Source organism: Ictidomys tridecemlineatus, chromosome 6 (genome assembly GCF_052094955.1).
Source record: "Ictidomys tridecemlineatus isolate mIctTri1 chromosome 6, mIctTri1.hap1, whole genome shotgun sequence".
Taxonomy (NCBI): Eukaryota; Metazoa; Chordata; class Mammalia; order Rodentia; family Sciuridae; genus Ictidomys; species Ictidomys tridecemlineatus.
The window spans coordinates 44,906,761-44,924,153 of record NC_135482.1 but is presented as its reverse complement, the minus strand read 5'-3'; the positions used below and the strand labels follow the sequence as shown (position 1 = coordinate 44,924,153).

Genomic DNA, 17,393 nt, shown 5'->3' with positions numbered 1-17,393 from the left:
ACACACACACACACACACACACACACACGCATATTTGTATATGAAACCAGTAGGTTATAGGGAAGAAGTCCTCAGGTGTTCTTCACTGTCCCCCAGTCTCTTTCTAGCCATTTGGAGGTAATTTTATTGTCACATATGTGTGTAACTGAAGCTCCCAAGCATTCCAGATAAAACCTCCACCAAATATAATGAAGATATCATTTATAACAATCTCCCTCTTGTTAGCTAATAAGCTATAAATTTAGGTTGCCATCTTCGGGGGGGGGTGTATAATATACAGTCTCACTCCATATTCTCTTAGGTTTCCAGGATTTGGGGTTTTAATACACTGGTTGCATATTGTTTTCCTCAATTGTTCATGAAATTCTTTAACATGAAATCATTCCACAAGTATCTTTTGAGCACCTCCATATAACCTAATACAGTGCTCTGCATTATTTAGGAACAGGGCACTGTTGTCTCAATTTATATTGTGATTGGGTTTTACAATCTTGGTTTAAATGTTTGTGGAACCAATAAATATTATTCTTTCTTATTATTTAGATGGAAGTGAAAATGTGACAGGATTGGACCTTTCAGATTTTCCAGCATTAGCAGACCGAAACAGAAGGGAAGGAAGTGGTAACCCAACTCCATTAATAAACCCCTTGGCTGGAAGAGCTCCATATGGTAATTAAGCTTTTTTATGATGGCCAATGCAAACTTTCTTTTGCACGTATACATATGTACGTATGCATGTGTGTGTGTTTATGTATGTAAATATATATTTTTGTGTTTTCCAATCAGGTTAGTATAATTTCATCAGAATTCACACAGAAGGATTTCTGTGTCTTTCAGAATATGTAAACTATAAAGCTGTACAGAAACCCAAAAGGAAGTTCTTATTATTCAGAAGTTATTTTCTGCTGATATCTCTGCATTCACTTAAGTGGTTATGTGGTCTGCCTTTTAAAACTTGCCTTAATTGATCCCACATTTTTTCAAAAGCGTATATTCCTAGTTATTAAAAATGAATGTCTATACATTGAAGACCTTTCTTTAAGCCAAAGTTTCTCGACATTCACACTACGGACATTGGACTCAATAATGCTTTGTAGACAGGGGATTTGGATGTGCTATCCTGTCTGTATAGAATGTTTAGCAGCATTCCTGCCTTAAGCCCACAAGCTGCCAGCACAATCATTGTTGTTTCCAGACATTGGCAAATGTCCCCTGGGAGGAAAAATAACCCCTACTGAGAACCACTGTTCAAGGAATATATAATAGTTTATGTAGACTCTTGATCATCATTAATACCCTTCATTATCCTTTTTCACTGTGCTAATAGATAAAGGATTTGGCTAATAAAAGTTAAATAAAAATAAAGGGAGGGAATCATGCAACAACAGTATAGCAGTTTTGACGTGAAAATTCTGTGATAGCTGTATACCTGTATTCTTCCACATAGTTGGTTCCTTTTGGGAAGACTCCTAATAGAGACAAAGAGCAAAACAATGCATTTAGAAAAGGGATCAGTTCATCAGTTATTCTAAAGTAGAACTAATAATATTTTTCCCATTATCAACTAAGAACAATTTCTGTGTCTTTCAGAATATGTAAAAAAGGCAAAGTTTTATTGTTCATATTCTAAAGTTTCTAAATTAATCTTCCAAAAATAACAAAAATTGATCTGTCCAGGAAGTTGAGTACCTAGCTGCTTAGTTCTCAGTTGAGACTCTAATGTTTTTAACCTTTCCTCATAGGTCCATTTTTTCATCCCTTTAATCATTCCCGTTGCTCTTCTTGGACCATCTCTAGTTTCTCCATATCGTTCTTGAATTGTGGAGCCCCAAACTGCATATTGTTCTCCAATAAGGGCCCGACTAATGCCAAATATAGTGGGAGGATTATTTCCCAGATCTTGCATGTTTTACATCCATAACATGGAATCCAAGAAAATCTGAAATAATATGGAGTTGTTTTATAATTGATTGCAATTTGCTCACTCTGTAAGTTACTTTCAAGTAGAATACTTCCATGTTCTTTTAAAATTTATTTTGTTCATTTTTTATTTGAAAGTTAACTAGAATTTATAATATTTAGTCAAATATTTAAAGCATGTTTTTAAACCAAAAATTTTAATAATCTTTACCAATATCATATCAAATCATATTTTTAAGAACCTATGTACGGCATTAGATTAGAATTACAGGATTACCACTAATTTCCCTTGTATTACTTTGTGTGTTGAATTGTTAATCAGTACACCAAAATTTAGTTCTTCATTGCTGTCCTGATTACTAGTTTTTTGAAGTATGCTTTCATAACATTAAAAAAATCTTGTGGTATATTATGATGAGGAAAGTTAACTTTTTATAGCATGTAGCAAAATATCATGAATATCAATTGCAATTCTCTGGGTTATTTTTATTAAAGTTGGAATGGTAACAAAACCAGCAAATGAGCAATCCCAGGACTTCTCAATACACAATGAAGATTTTCCAGCATTACCTGGTTCCAGCTATAAAGATCCAACCTCAAGTAATGATGACAGTAAATCTGTAAGTAACTGAGAATTGTATATGTGAGTGATATAATTTTCTTCCCTTCAGATTTATATTAACAGTTACTTACTAAATACTATTACGAAACTGTTTATCTTGCATATCTGTAATAACCTAACTTCTGAAGAATGCAGAAAAGCTTTATAACTTAGAAGATAGCCTATTTTTTTCCTATTTCATATAGGTATGCAAATTTCTGTTGAACTTCTCAGAGTTAATTTAGACTTTTATTGTAGTCCCTGTCAGCTGGATCCCATGAAGTTTGATAATATAGCCTTCTAAGGAGCTGTGTTTTTCTTGAGTAAGTTTTCTCCTTGAAGAATCTTTATACACATTTTTATACCTGTGTTGATTCAGCCAACTCAGCTTCTTTCTGACTTAACAAATGTATTTATTTGTTCCACATTTCACTGAAAATAGCCTTTTGTATGTGTGATGCGAGTTTGTATATTATTAAAGTCAATTATAAAAAAGATGATTAAGAATTCTAATAAGTTTGACTTTTTTAAAGTTCGTGTTTCTAGCTAGTCTTAGAGGTTGCTTTCGTGATATTTTAGGTAACGTACTATTTAGTTCTTCTAAGTGAAAATATCAAAGAGTGTAACTAATAGTGTATCTCAAAGCAGAAGCCCCTGAGAGGGGTTTTTCTCATTGATTTAAGATCCAACATTGTTAAGAATATTTTCCCTGGATTTCTTGTCCATTAAATCTTTAAATGTGGATGGTATGGGATTTGTTCATATACCATGGGACAATTATGGAAACAAAATTTTCATGTAGAACTTGAAAAGCAGGTAAAAATGTACTACCAATTTAAATATGGTAAAGAATGAATAGTAAGGCATTAATATACTGACTTGAATTTATATACTTAAAGCATTTTAATGTCACATTTAATTTTTTTCATGCTAGAATTTGAATACATCTGGCAAGCCAACTTCAAGTACAGATGGACCCAAATTCCCTGGAGATAAAAGTTCAACAACACAAAATAATAATCAGCAGAAAAAAGGGATCCAGGTGTTACCTGATGGTGGGACTCTATAAATATGTCAAAGATATTATAAAATGCATTTTCTTTACTTTTTCCACACAAATAAAAATGACTTTTCTTATCCAGGTCGGGTTACTAACATTCCTCAAGGAATGGTGACGGACCAATTTGGAATGATTGGCCTGTTAACATTTATCAGGGCAGCAGAGACAGACCCAGGAATGGTACATCTTGCTTTAGGAAGTGACTTAACAACATTAGGCCTCAATCTGAACTCTCCTGAGTAAGTTTGGTTTTTTCTTTTTTCACATTTGTGTATAATATTTCTACTATTTAATCTTAAACTTGTAGCTTTTTATCATATCACCAAATTATATCATTTGCTGACATTCATTATTATTGTTACCTGCTTACTTTTTGGGTTATTCGTGTCATATTAGTACCTGATTCATTGTCATCTGTATTATTATTCCTCTTATAATTGGGTCCACTGTTATAGATGTATATGTGATTCTTTAAAAAAATCCTGAAATCTTGGTTCCTTGAATGTCTTTTTTCCAAAAACTTTGTTTTCTCATACTTCAGCCACACCTTACGTTATCCTTTTGATCTGTCATTGCTAATAACTACAGTCTTTGCATCATTTTAAGTGATGCTGTTATGCTTTGGCCACTACTTCTGTTTTCTATCTGTCTCCCTCTAGTATTATAACTCTTATAATCATTTGGGACCTTTTATTTTTTAAAATGTATTTTTTGGTTGTTGATGGACCTTTATTTTGTTTATTTGTTTATATGCGATGTTGAAAATCAAACCCAGTGTGTCACACTTGCCAGGCAAGAACTCTACCACTAAGCGACAACCCCAGCCCACTCCTTTGGGACCTTTAATCCATTGATTCTTATACATTTTCACCGTTCCTTGGTATACCTGTCTGTCTTTCCCTTTTGTGAACTCATTTCCTTCTCATTAAATGCTGTGGTCAGTCATAATTGCTCATTTACATATACCCTTGACTTCTTTGCCCCTCTTTCACTTTGTAACACTTGCATGTAACTACAGCCTGGTGGTTTTTCTGCCTGTTCTATTCCTGAGTGTGCTGCTGAACTCAGAGTAAAGTTATACAACTTTACTGCCTTTCATTATGGCCAGGAACCTCAAAAGCAGATCCTTAATTTTGCCAAATCTACTTATACCTGGGATGCCTAGTCTATTCTTTTTTCTTTTCTAAACAACTATATTACATTTCTGCAAACCCCTAATACCTTCTCCCCCTGTCTTTACTCTCAGATGATGACCTTGCTTTTTTTGTGTACTTTTCCAAGAAGGAGGGTGGATCAATCAAAACAGAACATGGGGCCAGGCGCCGTGGCCCATGCCTGTAATCCGTGGCTCAGGAGGCGGAGGCAGGAGTTTTGCCGGTTCAAAGCCAGCCTCCCCAGCAAAAGCAAGGCACTAAGTAACTCAGTGAGATTCTATCTCTGAATAAAATACAAAATAGGACTGGGGATGTGGCTCAGTAGTTGAGTGCCCCTGAGTTCAATTCCTGGTACCAAAAAGAAAGAGAACATGGGCACTTTCTACTGCCATCTGCAACTACTTTATTCTTGTCTTTTACTGTTTTACTTTCTACTCTAATACTCTCTTGAAAATTCAAGGATATGACAGTTTTCACACTTAATTATTTCCATTAGCATTCAAATATACTACTACTTCTCCCATTTTAAAAAAGAAATCTTGTCTTGGTCGAGTCTCCTTCTTTGATGAGTTTATGTCCTATTTCTTTATTCTCTTCAAAGCAAAACTGTTCAGAATAATCGCCTGTTTCTCCAATTTGTCCATCAGAATTTTGTCCCCACCATTTCACTAAAACTGTACTTATGAAGGTCACCAAATAGCCTCCAACATTAGTAAATTCAGTGGTTTCTTCTAGAATTTCTTTCTCCTTGAATTGCAAGACACAATTCTTATCTGATTTCACTGGTTGATTCTTTTTATTTTTATTTTTTGCTGATACCTCCTTCTCTTTTGACCTTTTTGTGTTGTTCTTTTATCTATTTACTCCCTTAGAGACCAGTTTCATAGTTTTAAATACCATATATATTGAGGAACCCTCTCCAGCTTCTCTCCTGGACTTGAGATTTCCAGATTCAATTAAATATTATTGAGATGATCTTGCTCAAATTTAGTGCATCTGTAGCCTTCCTAATCTTGGTTTATACTTCCAGAAGCTTAATATCATCTTTAACTTCCCTTTTTTTTGTACCCTATATCTAGTCTTTTTCAAAAATATATACATAATTTGTGATCAGATTATGTATATATTTAAACTGCTACCAGTCTGATTTGAATCAACATCCATCCTCTATTGTCTGGCTGTTCTGTTAACCGATCATCAGGTATTCACAATTCTTTAGTTTCTAAATATTGTAGCAGCCAGGACAATCCTTTTTAAATAAGTTATTCCTTTACTCAGTACCCATTAAGGACTTATGGTTTCATTATAATTACCCCCCAACTTTTATAGCCCTACAACATCTTGCCTAGTCATTTCGTCTCCCCAAACCCTACCTCAAAAGCTTTTTCGTTTGTTTACTGTGTTCCATCTTCACTGGCATTCTTGCTATACCTAAGATTTCAATCATGTTCCTGCCTTAGTTGGTCTAAGAAGAGTCTAACTAAAACAGATTGTACCTGGTAGTTAATATGATTATCTCCTTCAGTCTTTGTCCAGATCTGACCTTCTCAATGGTACCTAAACTGACCACCCAATTTAATTATGCAATCATTTCTCTTCCCCTAACGTGGGTTATTTATATATTATCCTAAATTTTATGTAGTCAGTAATCTTTGTTTTGTTTACTAATATATCCCAAGCACCTAAAGCAGTGCCAGACATATAATAGGTACTCAGTAAATATTTGGTGAATTTGAAATTTGCTCTTACTATGTTGGGAGGGGCACATAAATGGGAAATTAATTTAACTTGAAGGCATAATATTGATGAATTTAAAGCATTCTTAGTTGAAGTCACTTAAAAATAGGAAATTTGAATCATACTTTTTTAAAATATTGTGATAACTTGTTTATATTATTACAGGAATACTGAGAGAAGCAATCCCACTGTATTTTTCATATGTATAGATATATGTTTCAGTTTTCTGCTGTGTAAGTCATAGTAAACCCAAGAAATTAGAAGTAAAGATGGTCATTTTATATTTGAGGTCTGTTTTTCCTAGTTTTTGTGAAATTAGATTAGAAATTTGTTTTTCTACTTTGGATTTCAAAGTGGTTTTTTTCCCCCCTTATTCAGAAATCTCTACCCCAAATTTGCATCACCCTGGGCATCTTCACCTTGTCGACCTCAAGACATAGGTAGGAGAAGCTGTTTATGTTGAGAACTTTTTGAAAGATATTTATAACTGAGAATCAGTTAATAAGGCTTTTTTCATTTTATTATCCAGACTTCCATGTTCCATCTGAGTACTTAACGAACATTCACATTAGGGATAAGGTGAGTGTAGTTTATTATTCTACTCAGTCAGCATGAATTTTATCTATTTTTCAGGTGCCGCTTTTCAGTTTAGACAGCATAATATTTTTAAAATAATTAACAGTGGTCTTGGGGATATGCTTTTGTATCTTCATTCAACTTATATGACAGTTTTATTTCTATTTTTGTTTATGATCTTAATATTTTGATAAAGTCCTAGATTGTAGTTTAAAAATGAAACAATACTAGGACTGGTAAAATATTTCTCACTGTTAATAAAAGAATGTAACCATAACCACATTCAGTGGGAATAAACTTATAGAAAATTTGATAAATTTTCTTCTGATATTCTTATTTTATGCCTTACCCAGTAGAAAGAGTTTTTCTTAAAAATAGTACATAGGTGCAGTTTTTTAATGGAACAACTGTACATCTTTTAAAATTATTTATGACCTTGGCTTTTTTTCTTTTACTTTGTTTAAATTACCTACAGTTCTAATTATAAAGTAATTATTAACAGATTATAGCTTTTATCTGTTTATTTCACTGTAAGAAAGAAAATGGTAGAGTTCATTTCCATTAGAAAAAAATTCAAATGAAAAAAATGAAATCTAAATTTTTGAAATTGTGAAAAGATGACTTAATGGAAGTGTGTGTGTGTGTGTGTGTGTGTGTGTGAGAGAGAGAGAGAGAGAGAGAGAGAGAGAGAGTCTGTATTTAAATGACAGCATTCTGATTATGTACCACACAGTTGTATGGTCAAATGGATATTGATGTTGTGGACAGGCAGATAAAGAGAGAAATATATCCCAAGATGTCTTTTAATTGTCTGCATACGTGGAAAACAAGAATTATGATAACAGGGAGTGCTGGTATTTTTCATTTGTGGATTTTGTGATATTCTGTCATCTCTACTATAGAACTCTTTTGCTCCAGTTTACATATTGGTTGCCGAACATTTCCTTAGACCAGTTTGAGAAATGCTGAAAATTGGTTGCATGTGGTAACCGCCACCTGAACAGGGGTGACATGAATGAGGAGAAAAATGACATTCAAGAATGTGTGACAGCCAAGTAAACACTTAGGTGTAAAACATCAGATAAACAGATACATTTTTTGTTATTGTTGTTTTGGAGTGCCTTTAAGGTTTATTTTAATTTGAAAATTTGAGACTGTTGAACTAAATTATAGTTTGGTGACTGGTTATTTTCTACCTTGTGAAGAGAAATATAGTCATTCTTCAGTCACTTAAATCATAATTCTGTATTCCCATCTGAAAACAGAACCAAGTGATTTGTGAATCACTGTCAGGTATAGATTCAATCTACACTTATTATAAGCCTTCTGTATACATGATTTTTTCATAAACCCTCACTCATTTAATTTCATTTACTTTTTAGTAACTTTCATAGGTGTCTTTTTCCATATTTTGCAACCGAAGCTCATAGATGTTAAATAACTTGAATGTGGTCATAGAATTAGGACTTAAATACGAGTTCTAGATCTTTGAGCACAATATTCTTGTGTTATTGCCACATTGGATATTAATAAATCCTTGTAGTGAGATAATATTTGGTTTCACTTGAAAATTTTTATTTAGCTTTTCCCATTGATATTATCAAATAGAAGTAACAGACATAATTGTTGTCATTTGAATTAACCAGTTACCTGCTATGAAATGATAAGTTTCTGTGTATCTTTCCTTTGTTCTTTTTCTTTTTTTTTTTAACGTGAGTGGTAGCAATTATATGTTAAGATTTTAGATTTATTTAACATTTCACAATAATTTTTCTTTTCTAGCTGGCTGCAATAAAACTTGGTCGATATGGAGAAGACCTTCTCTTCTATCTCTATTACATGAATGGAGGAGACGTATTACAACTTTTAGCTGCAGTAGAGCTGTATGTTGAAAGTTTTTTAATCACTTTTTTATTATAGTGCATCTTGACTATTATGAAAACTTTTTAAAATGATAATGCCATATTGAGTAAAAATCTTTATCAATAAATTTATTTTTACATTTAATAAAATACCTTTAGATTGAAATTATATAATTACCGTGGCTTCATAATCGTATATATAAAAAGAATCTCACAATTAAATAATGCTAAATTTATAAGAAAACAATCAACTTGACTCAGATTTGGTGAATCATTTTTTTAAATGCATGAATTATAAGGTATGCCTGTGGTTCTTTTTAGTCCTTATGGAACCACATATATTAATTAGAAACCAAATTTCATCAACCAATAAATATTTGTTGATTATTATATAGGCAAGGCACTGTGCCTATTTGTTGTGTGTTTTGAAGTGCTATAAAATAAGGTCCATATTATCCTAGTATTATCATAAGGACGTATGATATAAAAACATTATTATAGTTTTTTTAATTATGTTTTTATAAATGGCCTTGAATCCAATACTTCCAAATATATTTAAAATGACTGTGTTAATAATGAATTGTATAAATTTTTATTTCAATTGAGAGAAATTTCCCATTTTCCCTCATTTTTATAAAATAGGAATTATCATTTGTTCCTTTTAATTTGTTCATAAGTAAATTGACTCATCCATCTATAATTAGCCATTGTTGTCTTTATGTCTAAAAACTACCTCATTGTGTTGGAAGGAAAGTGTTTATTTACATGAAGCCTTTAATGTCCCTTTTGGAGGACATTAACCAATTCTGAATATTCCACAATTTTTAAGTTGTATAAATCCTCACTAGTTTTTGCATGAACTCTAATAATTAGATTTTGAGAACTCTTAGATTTTGAGAATTTAGGATTGATAATATTTGAGTTAAAAAAATAAAGTAATACAGTCATTAAATTTTTCAAAATGGATATTGTTTTCAACATAGTTATAAAATTACATCAATTTAAAAGGTTTAATTCAAAAATACTTTGTATTTAGTTTCTTACCAAATAATATAAATAGTTGGGGTTTTGTTTTAATAAACATCTCAATTTCTGTTGAGTGTTCAGAAGAGCAAGTCAGGAATGAAGTTTCTAGAACATGTTGAATCTATATTTGGTCTGCCCAAGTTTTTATTACTCATTGGACTTTTGACATCTCATTTGTTTGCATAAAAAATTAACTTTCGTTAAATAAAGGTATGGGGTTTAGTAATAAATTTGCTTTCTGGATAAATTTAAAATTATTTTTCTATATTCCATTAGTGTTGTATTTAATAACAATAAAGACTCAGAAGCCTTGTAAGAAGAATCCATATTTGTGTATATTTTTGTGTGTAATTTTTTCTGAGAAAGGTTTTTCAAAATATAGGAAATGTTTGATGTGAGCCACAGGAAATAATTACCCTTTTCTTTTAAAATTTGAAGTTTTAATCGTGATTGGAGATATCACAAAGAAGAACGAGTATGGATTACCAGAGCACCAGGCATGGAACCAACAATGAAAACCAATACATATGAGAGGGGAACATATTACTTCTTTGACTGTCTTAACTGGAGGAAAGTAGCTAAGGTATATTTTTTTCCACGTGCAACTGTGTAAATCTAGACTTTAAAAAAGAAGTGTGCTTTTTATTCTGTTTATGTGTACCAATATGTCCATTCCAATAATGTGCCAGATCTACCCACATCATTTTTTTCTCTACCTGCTTGACTTGATTTTACCTCTAGGACAATGTAAAAAGAGTTAATTTCACTATAATAGGTAAACTTAGGAAGAGATTTGTAAATTTGCACAAGACTTTATGACATTTGAAATTTTTTTTTTTTGTCTAATGAATTGTAAAATAAAGATACCCTTTTACAGGACAAGTCATGTATTTTCATGTTATTGTTACTGTAAGCAAGGATGAGATTTCCTTAAAAGGAGTACATAAAAGGCTTTTTATACTTGCACTCATTATGGGAAAAATACATGAATGTTTATTTGCAAATCATTTAAAGGAAGAAAATTGCAAGGATTAACCATTACTTCTTCGGTGACAACTATGCTAAATATGAGGGGGAAATGGGCTGTGCGGAAAAGTTGATTGTTTTATTTTGGTTTTGCAACTTTTGCCTCACGAAAATGCCCTTATAACTGTCCCATGTGCAAAATTTCCATCAGTGTAAACATATATTTCACATGTGTCCACTACCTTGTGTGTACTTAAGTCTACTCAGTTAAGAATATAGCCTGTATTATCCAATTTCACCAGTTATTTTCCTGAATTGGTTTTCTATTATTGATTCTTAGGATTGTAAACTCGGTAGTTAAATTTACTTAAAACCAATAAAATTTAAACAATGCTCACAATCAGTTCTTTGGATAATGTTTTAGTTATTAGTTTTGAGTTGGTTTGTGGTTTTGAATCAGCTTTAGTAAACTGATAACTTACATTTTAAGAAAACAGTTTAAAATGCTATATAACAAAAAAGTTTGATATCTCACGATTTCATGTAGAACTTGGATCAAAAAAAGAAGTAACCCCAACACAAACACCAAAATAAAAAACAAATAGCAGGCTAAATCTTATTTTTATTCTTCTTTTCAGATTTCTTTACTTCTCAAAAGTTAATATCTTGGTTTCCAAAAGAATGTATGATTTAACATTTTGGATAGAAATAATTGTGCAAATTAAAAAATAATACATGGGACATTATGTATTTTACCTATTTAAGAAGTATGTTATCACAGAAAGCCATAGCCTACATGTCATGTATTTTGTTTGTTTTTGAGGGGGTGGGTACCAGGGATTGAACCCCAGGGTGCTTAACCACTGAGCCACATCACCAGCCCATATTATTTTTTACTTTTGAGACAGGGTCTCACTAGGTTGCTTATAGCCTCACTGAGTTGCTGAGGCTGATTTTTGAACCTGCAATCCTTCTGCCTTAATCTCCTGAGTCGCTGGGATTGTAGGCGTGCACTACCACGCCTGGCCATGTCATGTTATTTTAATTTAACTTTTATTCATGTTTTATCCTTGTGCAAGTTTCCTTTCTATGCCTATTTCTTCTTTTGTAAAATGTAGATGTTGCTTTCCTCTAGGCTGTCATGAAGATTAAATGCAATTTAACACACAGACATGCATACATATATATCATGAGTATAGTCATTGTATTTGATACATGGTAGTAGTTGTGGCAGTTTTGTTGCTATTATTTTTATCATCACTGTGATAGCTTACTACTTCATTCTTTCAAACATGGAAAAAATGTAACTGATTGTTTTTAAGTCATTGGTTCTCAAACTTTAGCTGACTTTCCAGAATACAGATTACTAAGCCATACCTGGACTGTTTCTGATCTAGTAAGTCTAGGTGGTCCGAGAATTTGCATTTCTGACAAACTCCCAAGTTATGTCAGATATGACACTGGTCCTGCTCCACACTTAATTCCAAATTAAGGGATACTAAGGGGGAGAGTGTGTTTTTGGAGGGGAAAATATTCTACTTGTAAATAATTGAAGCTTTTTGCTCAGTATCATTGTAAATTTCAAGCCTATATATGCAAAAAGGAATAAATGTTTGCAATATACAGCTGTGTAGTTGTAGTTAAATTTTAGTTAGACATGTATCAGGAAAATAACTTTTGTGAGAAATTTAGTTTTCCATAATTAAGTTTTCCCTGTAAAGCTAAATATTCAGAAATAACTTAAACATTAATATAGAGCCCTTTTAACTTTCCAACAAAAGTAATTCGTCATTCAGATAAATGATAAAGAAAATTATATCTATCTAAAATATATATTAAGTATATATAATAATACATACAGTATATATAGTTAAAACTTATTTTGATTTATTTTATCTGATATCCTTTTTAGTTGAGCTTTTGTCTTTACTTTTAAAAATTTTAGCTGTTAAGTGGGAAAGTAAGATTTGAGAAATATTATTCTTTAAGAAATCTCAAGTTAATAATTTGTTGGCCACTTGCATGATGATATCACCCTATATAATTTTGCTAGAATTACTCGTCTAACTAATATCAGATTGTGATAATTCAAATAGCGTATACATAATCTTAATGAACACATTTTAAAACAATTTCTTCCACACTCTCTTTCTAATTAAAGACTTGAAAATTTGAGAAATTCTTTTAGTCCAGTCATCTTTAGATCTAATAGGATTTGTTACACTAAGGATTTTTTTTTTTATCATTGCTTGATGTACATGTGGGTTTTTTAAATTAATTTTGCTGATACATATTAGTACATTTTATATTTTCATAATATATGCTTTTCTTCAAAATTATTACTCATAATTATATTTAAGATAGTTTGCTACTTCCTAAAATTTAAATTAACATGGATTCATTAGTAATAGGAAGCCAAAATTTTGTGAGAATTTGTGGAAACATTCATACAGTATAAGTTTCTATATAATTAGATCACTGGTAACATTGTCTTTGCAATGATTACTTATTTGGTTCCTTTGAATCCAGTGTGTAATTTCATTTCTGCCTGAATTAAATAACCTTTTGAGAGCATATAACTTTATTTTATTACTGGGAAAACCAAGTCATTAAAAAGTTACTTAAAAAGCAAATATTCTGTTCCTAAAGCAAAAGAATAAAAGTGGGGTTTTTTTTGTTTGTTTTGTCTATCAGATGTTAATTACACTCTTGCTAGGAGTTTAGGTAATAATGTACAGACACATATTTTGCTCCTAAGAAATGTTCAAAGATGTGCATGTATGTAGTTATATGTATACATTTTACAAACATGTAAGAGATCTTACCAATAATCAACTTAAGATTTGTGAACCAAAGCAATGTGTTTAAGCTTTATATATTTTTAAAAGGAGAAAATACATGGAAGACTAAATATGACCTGTATAATCTCCATTGAAGTTTTCTTTAATTATTAAAATATTTATGTTCCCTAAGTTTAAACTAATCTTTTTCTAGAATGTGGGAGTAAAAATGTATGTAGACTAATAAAACTAGCCTGGTTTAAATTCTAATAATAATTCATTGTAGTTCATCCGTGTGAATGAAATTTTAGTTTATGTAACTTAAAATTTATCATTTGTAAAAGTTACAAATAGGCTTTTTATGCTACATACATTTTGAAAACTAATATGCTAGTTTTAATTTCAAAAGAATGATTTTTAAAAAATGATTTTTTAAATTACTAATTTGGATAATCAACTTCAGTCAAACAATAAAAATCTTTTAGTTCCTAGGTAGGGGTAGGAAAGATCGAAAGGCAGCTACCATAGTTCATTAGGCAGATACTGTGGCTGTGGTAGTTTTGGTGTTTGTTAGTTTTTACTCTTAAGCAAATAACCTTCATACTATGAATCATCTGAAAAGAACCTTTTTAAAAAGCCAGAGTCACAACAGTGTTCTTACTTTATAAACTAATATCATGAAACAATTTTTTTCAAAATTACTTTTGGATTGGATATATTTGAAGTAAATCTGTTTTGGAACTTGGGATAAACGTAATTTTAAAAATGTGTTACACTAGAAAAGACAAAAGCTTTGGTGTCACATGGGTCTGGATCCTAATCCTAGGAGTTCCACTTATATGCCTTGGGTAAGTTACATGTGAACTTCGTTTCCTCAGGTGCAAAGTGAAAATAATATCTACTGTTGAGTTTAATATAAAAATTTGGGATAAAATTAGACATATCTCTAGTTTGGGCACATACTAGGTTTTTAATAATTATAGTTTTGGCACATACTAGGCTTTTAATAATTGTAAGTGGTTTGTCTATAGTTGTAATATACTTTAAATACGTGATTCTGTATCTGAAATTTTGATTACATGACTTCAGTTTTCATTTTAATAATGGAAACATTCATTATGAAATCAATTTGAAACTAGACACAGGTAAAATATGTTAACGCATGGTTGCAAATGTCACTAGTTTAATCTTTAAATACATAATTCATATTGAGAGAATCTTTATATGGAAATATGTAGTGAGAGTCTGTGCTAATTAAATTCAGGTTATAGTATTAGTAATTTTAGAGTGTCTGTTTTTTGCAGCTGCAGAGGTGTTTGTTGTTTTTCCCCCCAGTGTATATAGTTATATTTGCATTTCTGTTCTTTAAGCATGGAGGAAAGGAGTCTGAAAAAATTGCCATTCTTAAATTTTAAAACTCATGGAGTATTTTGAAAGTTTGCTTTAAATGACAGTCTAATTATCGGATATGCCTACAGCAAAAGTACTGTCTTGCTTTGGCAGTTAAATTATCTCTAAGTTCAGGGGTTTTGAGTTTGTGAAATGGGAAGTTCTGGAGTGGGAGTTTTAAGGTCACTATCCTCCGATTTTTATGAAGTTAGAAGAATTTTACTTGTTTAAGCATGATAAAGACATATAGGAAAAATCTTCATTTTGATCTTTTTCATGAGCAAAAAGTAAATTTTTAGGTTTTTGTACTTTTGAGAGTATGAAATGGTCTTTTTTAAAAATACACTTATAATCTTCAGTGCTTTGCATTAAATGTTTAGTGATTTTTCTCCCTTTAAGTAAAAAGTTATAACATTTTACTAAATGTTCATGAATAGTTTCAACTTAGATGCAGAAAGTCTACAATTTTGTACTTATAAAATAGAATCACATTTTTCTTTGTATTTCCATTCTTATGTAGTTATTTTAATTGGTTCATATGGTAAAATGTATTCTGATAAAAATTTGAGATCAAAAAGATGAAATCATCTATTTCATGAATTTTTTTTTTTTTTTTGGTAGGAGTTCCATCTGGAATATGATAAATTAGAAGAACGGCCTCATCTGCCATCCACCTTCAACTACAACCCTGCTCAACAAGCCTTCTAAAAAGACTTCCCTTTTCTTGGGGTATGGCTGTCTCAGCACAATACGCAACATAACTGCAGAACTGATGTGGCTCAGGCACCCTGGTTGTAATTCCTTGAGGATCTGGCAATTGGCTTACGCAAAGGGTCACCATTTGAGGTCCTGCCTTACTAATTATGTGCTGCCCAACAACTAAATTTGTAATTTGTTTTTCTCTAGTTTGAGCAGGGTCTGAATTTTTTCATTTATTTTCATTTTTGCCAGCAGACAGACTTGGGTCTGTAAAGACAAGCAAGTACACTGACAGAAGTTTACCATTTAGTTTCTTATATGTAAAAAAGAAAACCCACAAAAGACTCAACAAAATTAGACCACAAAATTTGCTTTGTTCATTGTAGCACTATTGGTAATAAAATAACAAATGTTTGTGCATTTTTATGTGAAGATCCTTCTCGTATTTCATTTGGAAAGATGAGCAAGGTCTGCTTCCTTCATTTTACTTCCCCTTCTGTTTTTGAAAGGCAGTTTCGCCAAGCTTAACGCAAGAATATCTGACTGTTTAAAAGAATGATATTGCCACAATCTCTGGATGGTCTCCAGGGTTGTGTTATTACTGAGCTTCATCTTTCCAGAATGAGCAAAACACTGTCCAGTCTTTGTTACGATTTTGTAATAAATGTGTACATTTTTTTTAAATTTTTGGACATCACATGAATAAAGGTATGTATGTACGAATGTGTATATATTATATATATGACATCTATTTTGGAAAATGTTTGCCCTGCTGTACCTCATTTTTAGGAGGTGTGCATGGATGCAATATATGAAAATGGGACATTCTGGAACTGCTGGTCAGGGGACTTTGTCGCCCTGTGCACTAAAGGGCCAGATTTTCAGCAGCCAAGGACATCCATACCCAAGTGAATGTGATGGGACTTAAAGAAGTGAACTGAGACAATTCACTCTGGCTGTTTGAACAGCAGCGTTTCATAGGAAGAGAAAAAAAGATCAATCTTGTATTTTCTGACCACATAAAGGCTTCTTCTCTTTGTAATAAAGTAGAAAAGCTCTCCTCACTGCAGTGTTGACTTTGATTTTAAATTGTGAAATTATTTCTTCAACATGAAAATTAGAGGGAAAACAAGTTTTGCAAATATCAAACTGAATGGTATGACTGAATTTAAAGTGTCTTTTGCAGCTTTCAACAAATAATTTAATAGAACCATAGCAAACCATTTTACTTGTAGATTAAAAATGTAGACAAAAAGATTAACTGGAGAAAACTTTTAAAAATGGATTATGGCAGCATCCGGAACACTCTCGGGGCCTAATGGGAACACTTTTTCTCTGAGGAATTTGATAGAGTTTTGAGATCTATCTTTATGAAGTAATGAACAAATTAAGGTAAGACAAAAAGCAGGGTGGGGTAGATTTTACCTTCAGTTTGCTGGCCTGGATATTTCATTTTTATGGGTTGATGAATTCTTTTCTCATATAAAAAAAATACTGTATTTAAAAATGTCTAAAGACTGAAGCTACCAAAGCAGAACTAGAGTAGAAAAAAGCCAGTGAGTTTTAAATTTTTAAATTTTTCATTTTTAACCTATTTTTCTATAAGAGTGAGCGCTTATTGAC

General features: G+C 31.7%; 1 protein-coding gene across 11 annotated transcripts in view; it reads left to right on the top strand.

Annotated features, from left to right (window-relative positions):
* Positions 1-16,834, top strand: part of Cnot2 (CCR4-NOT transcription complex subunit 2) — a 101,085-nt gene extending 84,251 nt beyond the window's left edge. For all 11 annotated transcript variants that reach the window (XM_078053140.1, XM_005328741.4, XM_078053139.1 and 8 more), the window contains 9 exons: positions 544-669; positions 2,416-2,540; positions 3,456-3,576; positions 3,664-3,820; positions 6,851-6,912; positions 7,002-7,051; positions 8,831-8,931; positions 10,375-10,519; positions 15,693-16,834. In XM_078053140.1, the coding sequence (XP_077909266.1) occupies positions 544-669; positions 2,416-2,540; positions 3,456-3,576; positions 3,664-3,820; positions 6,851-6,912; positions 7,002-7,051; positions 8,831-8,931; positions 10,375-10,519; positions 15,693-15,779 (974 nt within the window). In that variant the 3' untranslated portion in view covers positions 15,780-16,834. The remainder of the gene's footprint in view (positions 1-543; positions 670-2,415; positions 2,541-3,455; positions 3,577-3,663; positions 3,821-6,850; positions 6,913-7,001; positions 7,052-8,830; positions 8,932-10,374; positions 10,520-15,692) is intronic.
* Positions 16,835-17,393: the final 559 nt, after the last annotated feature.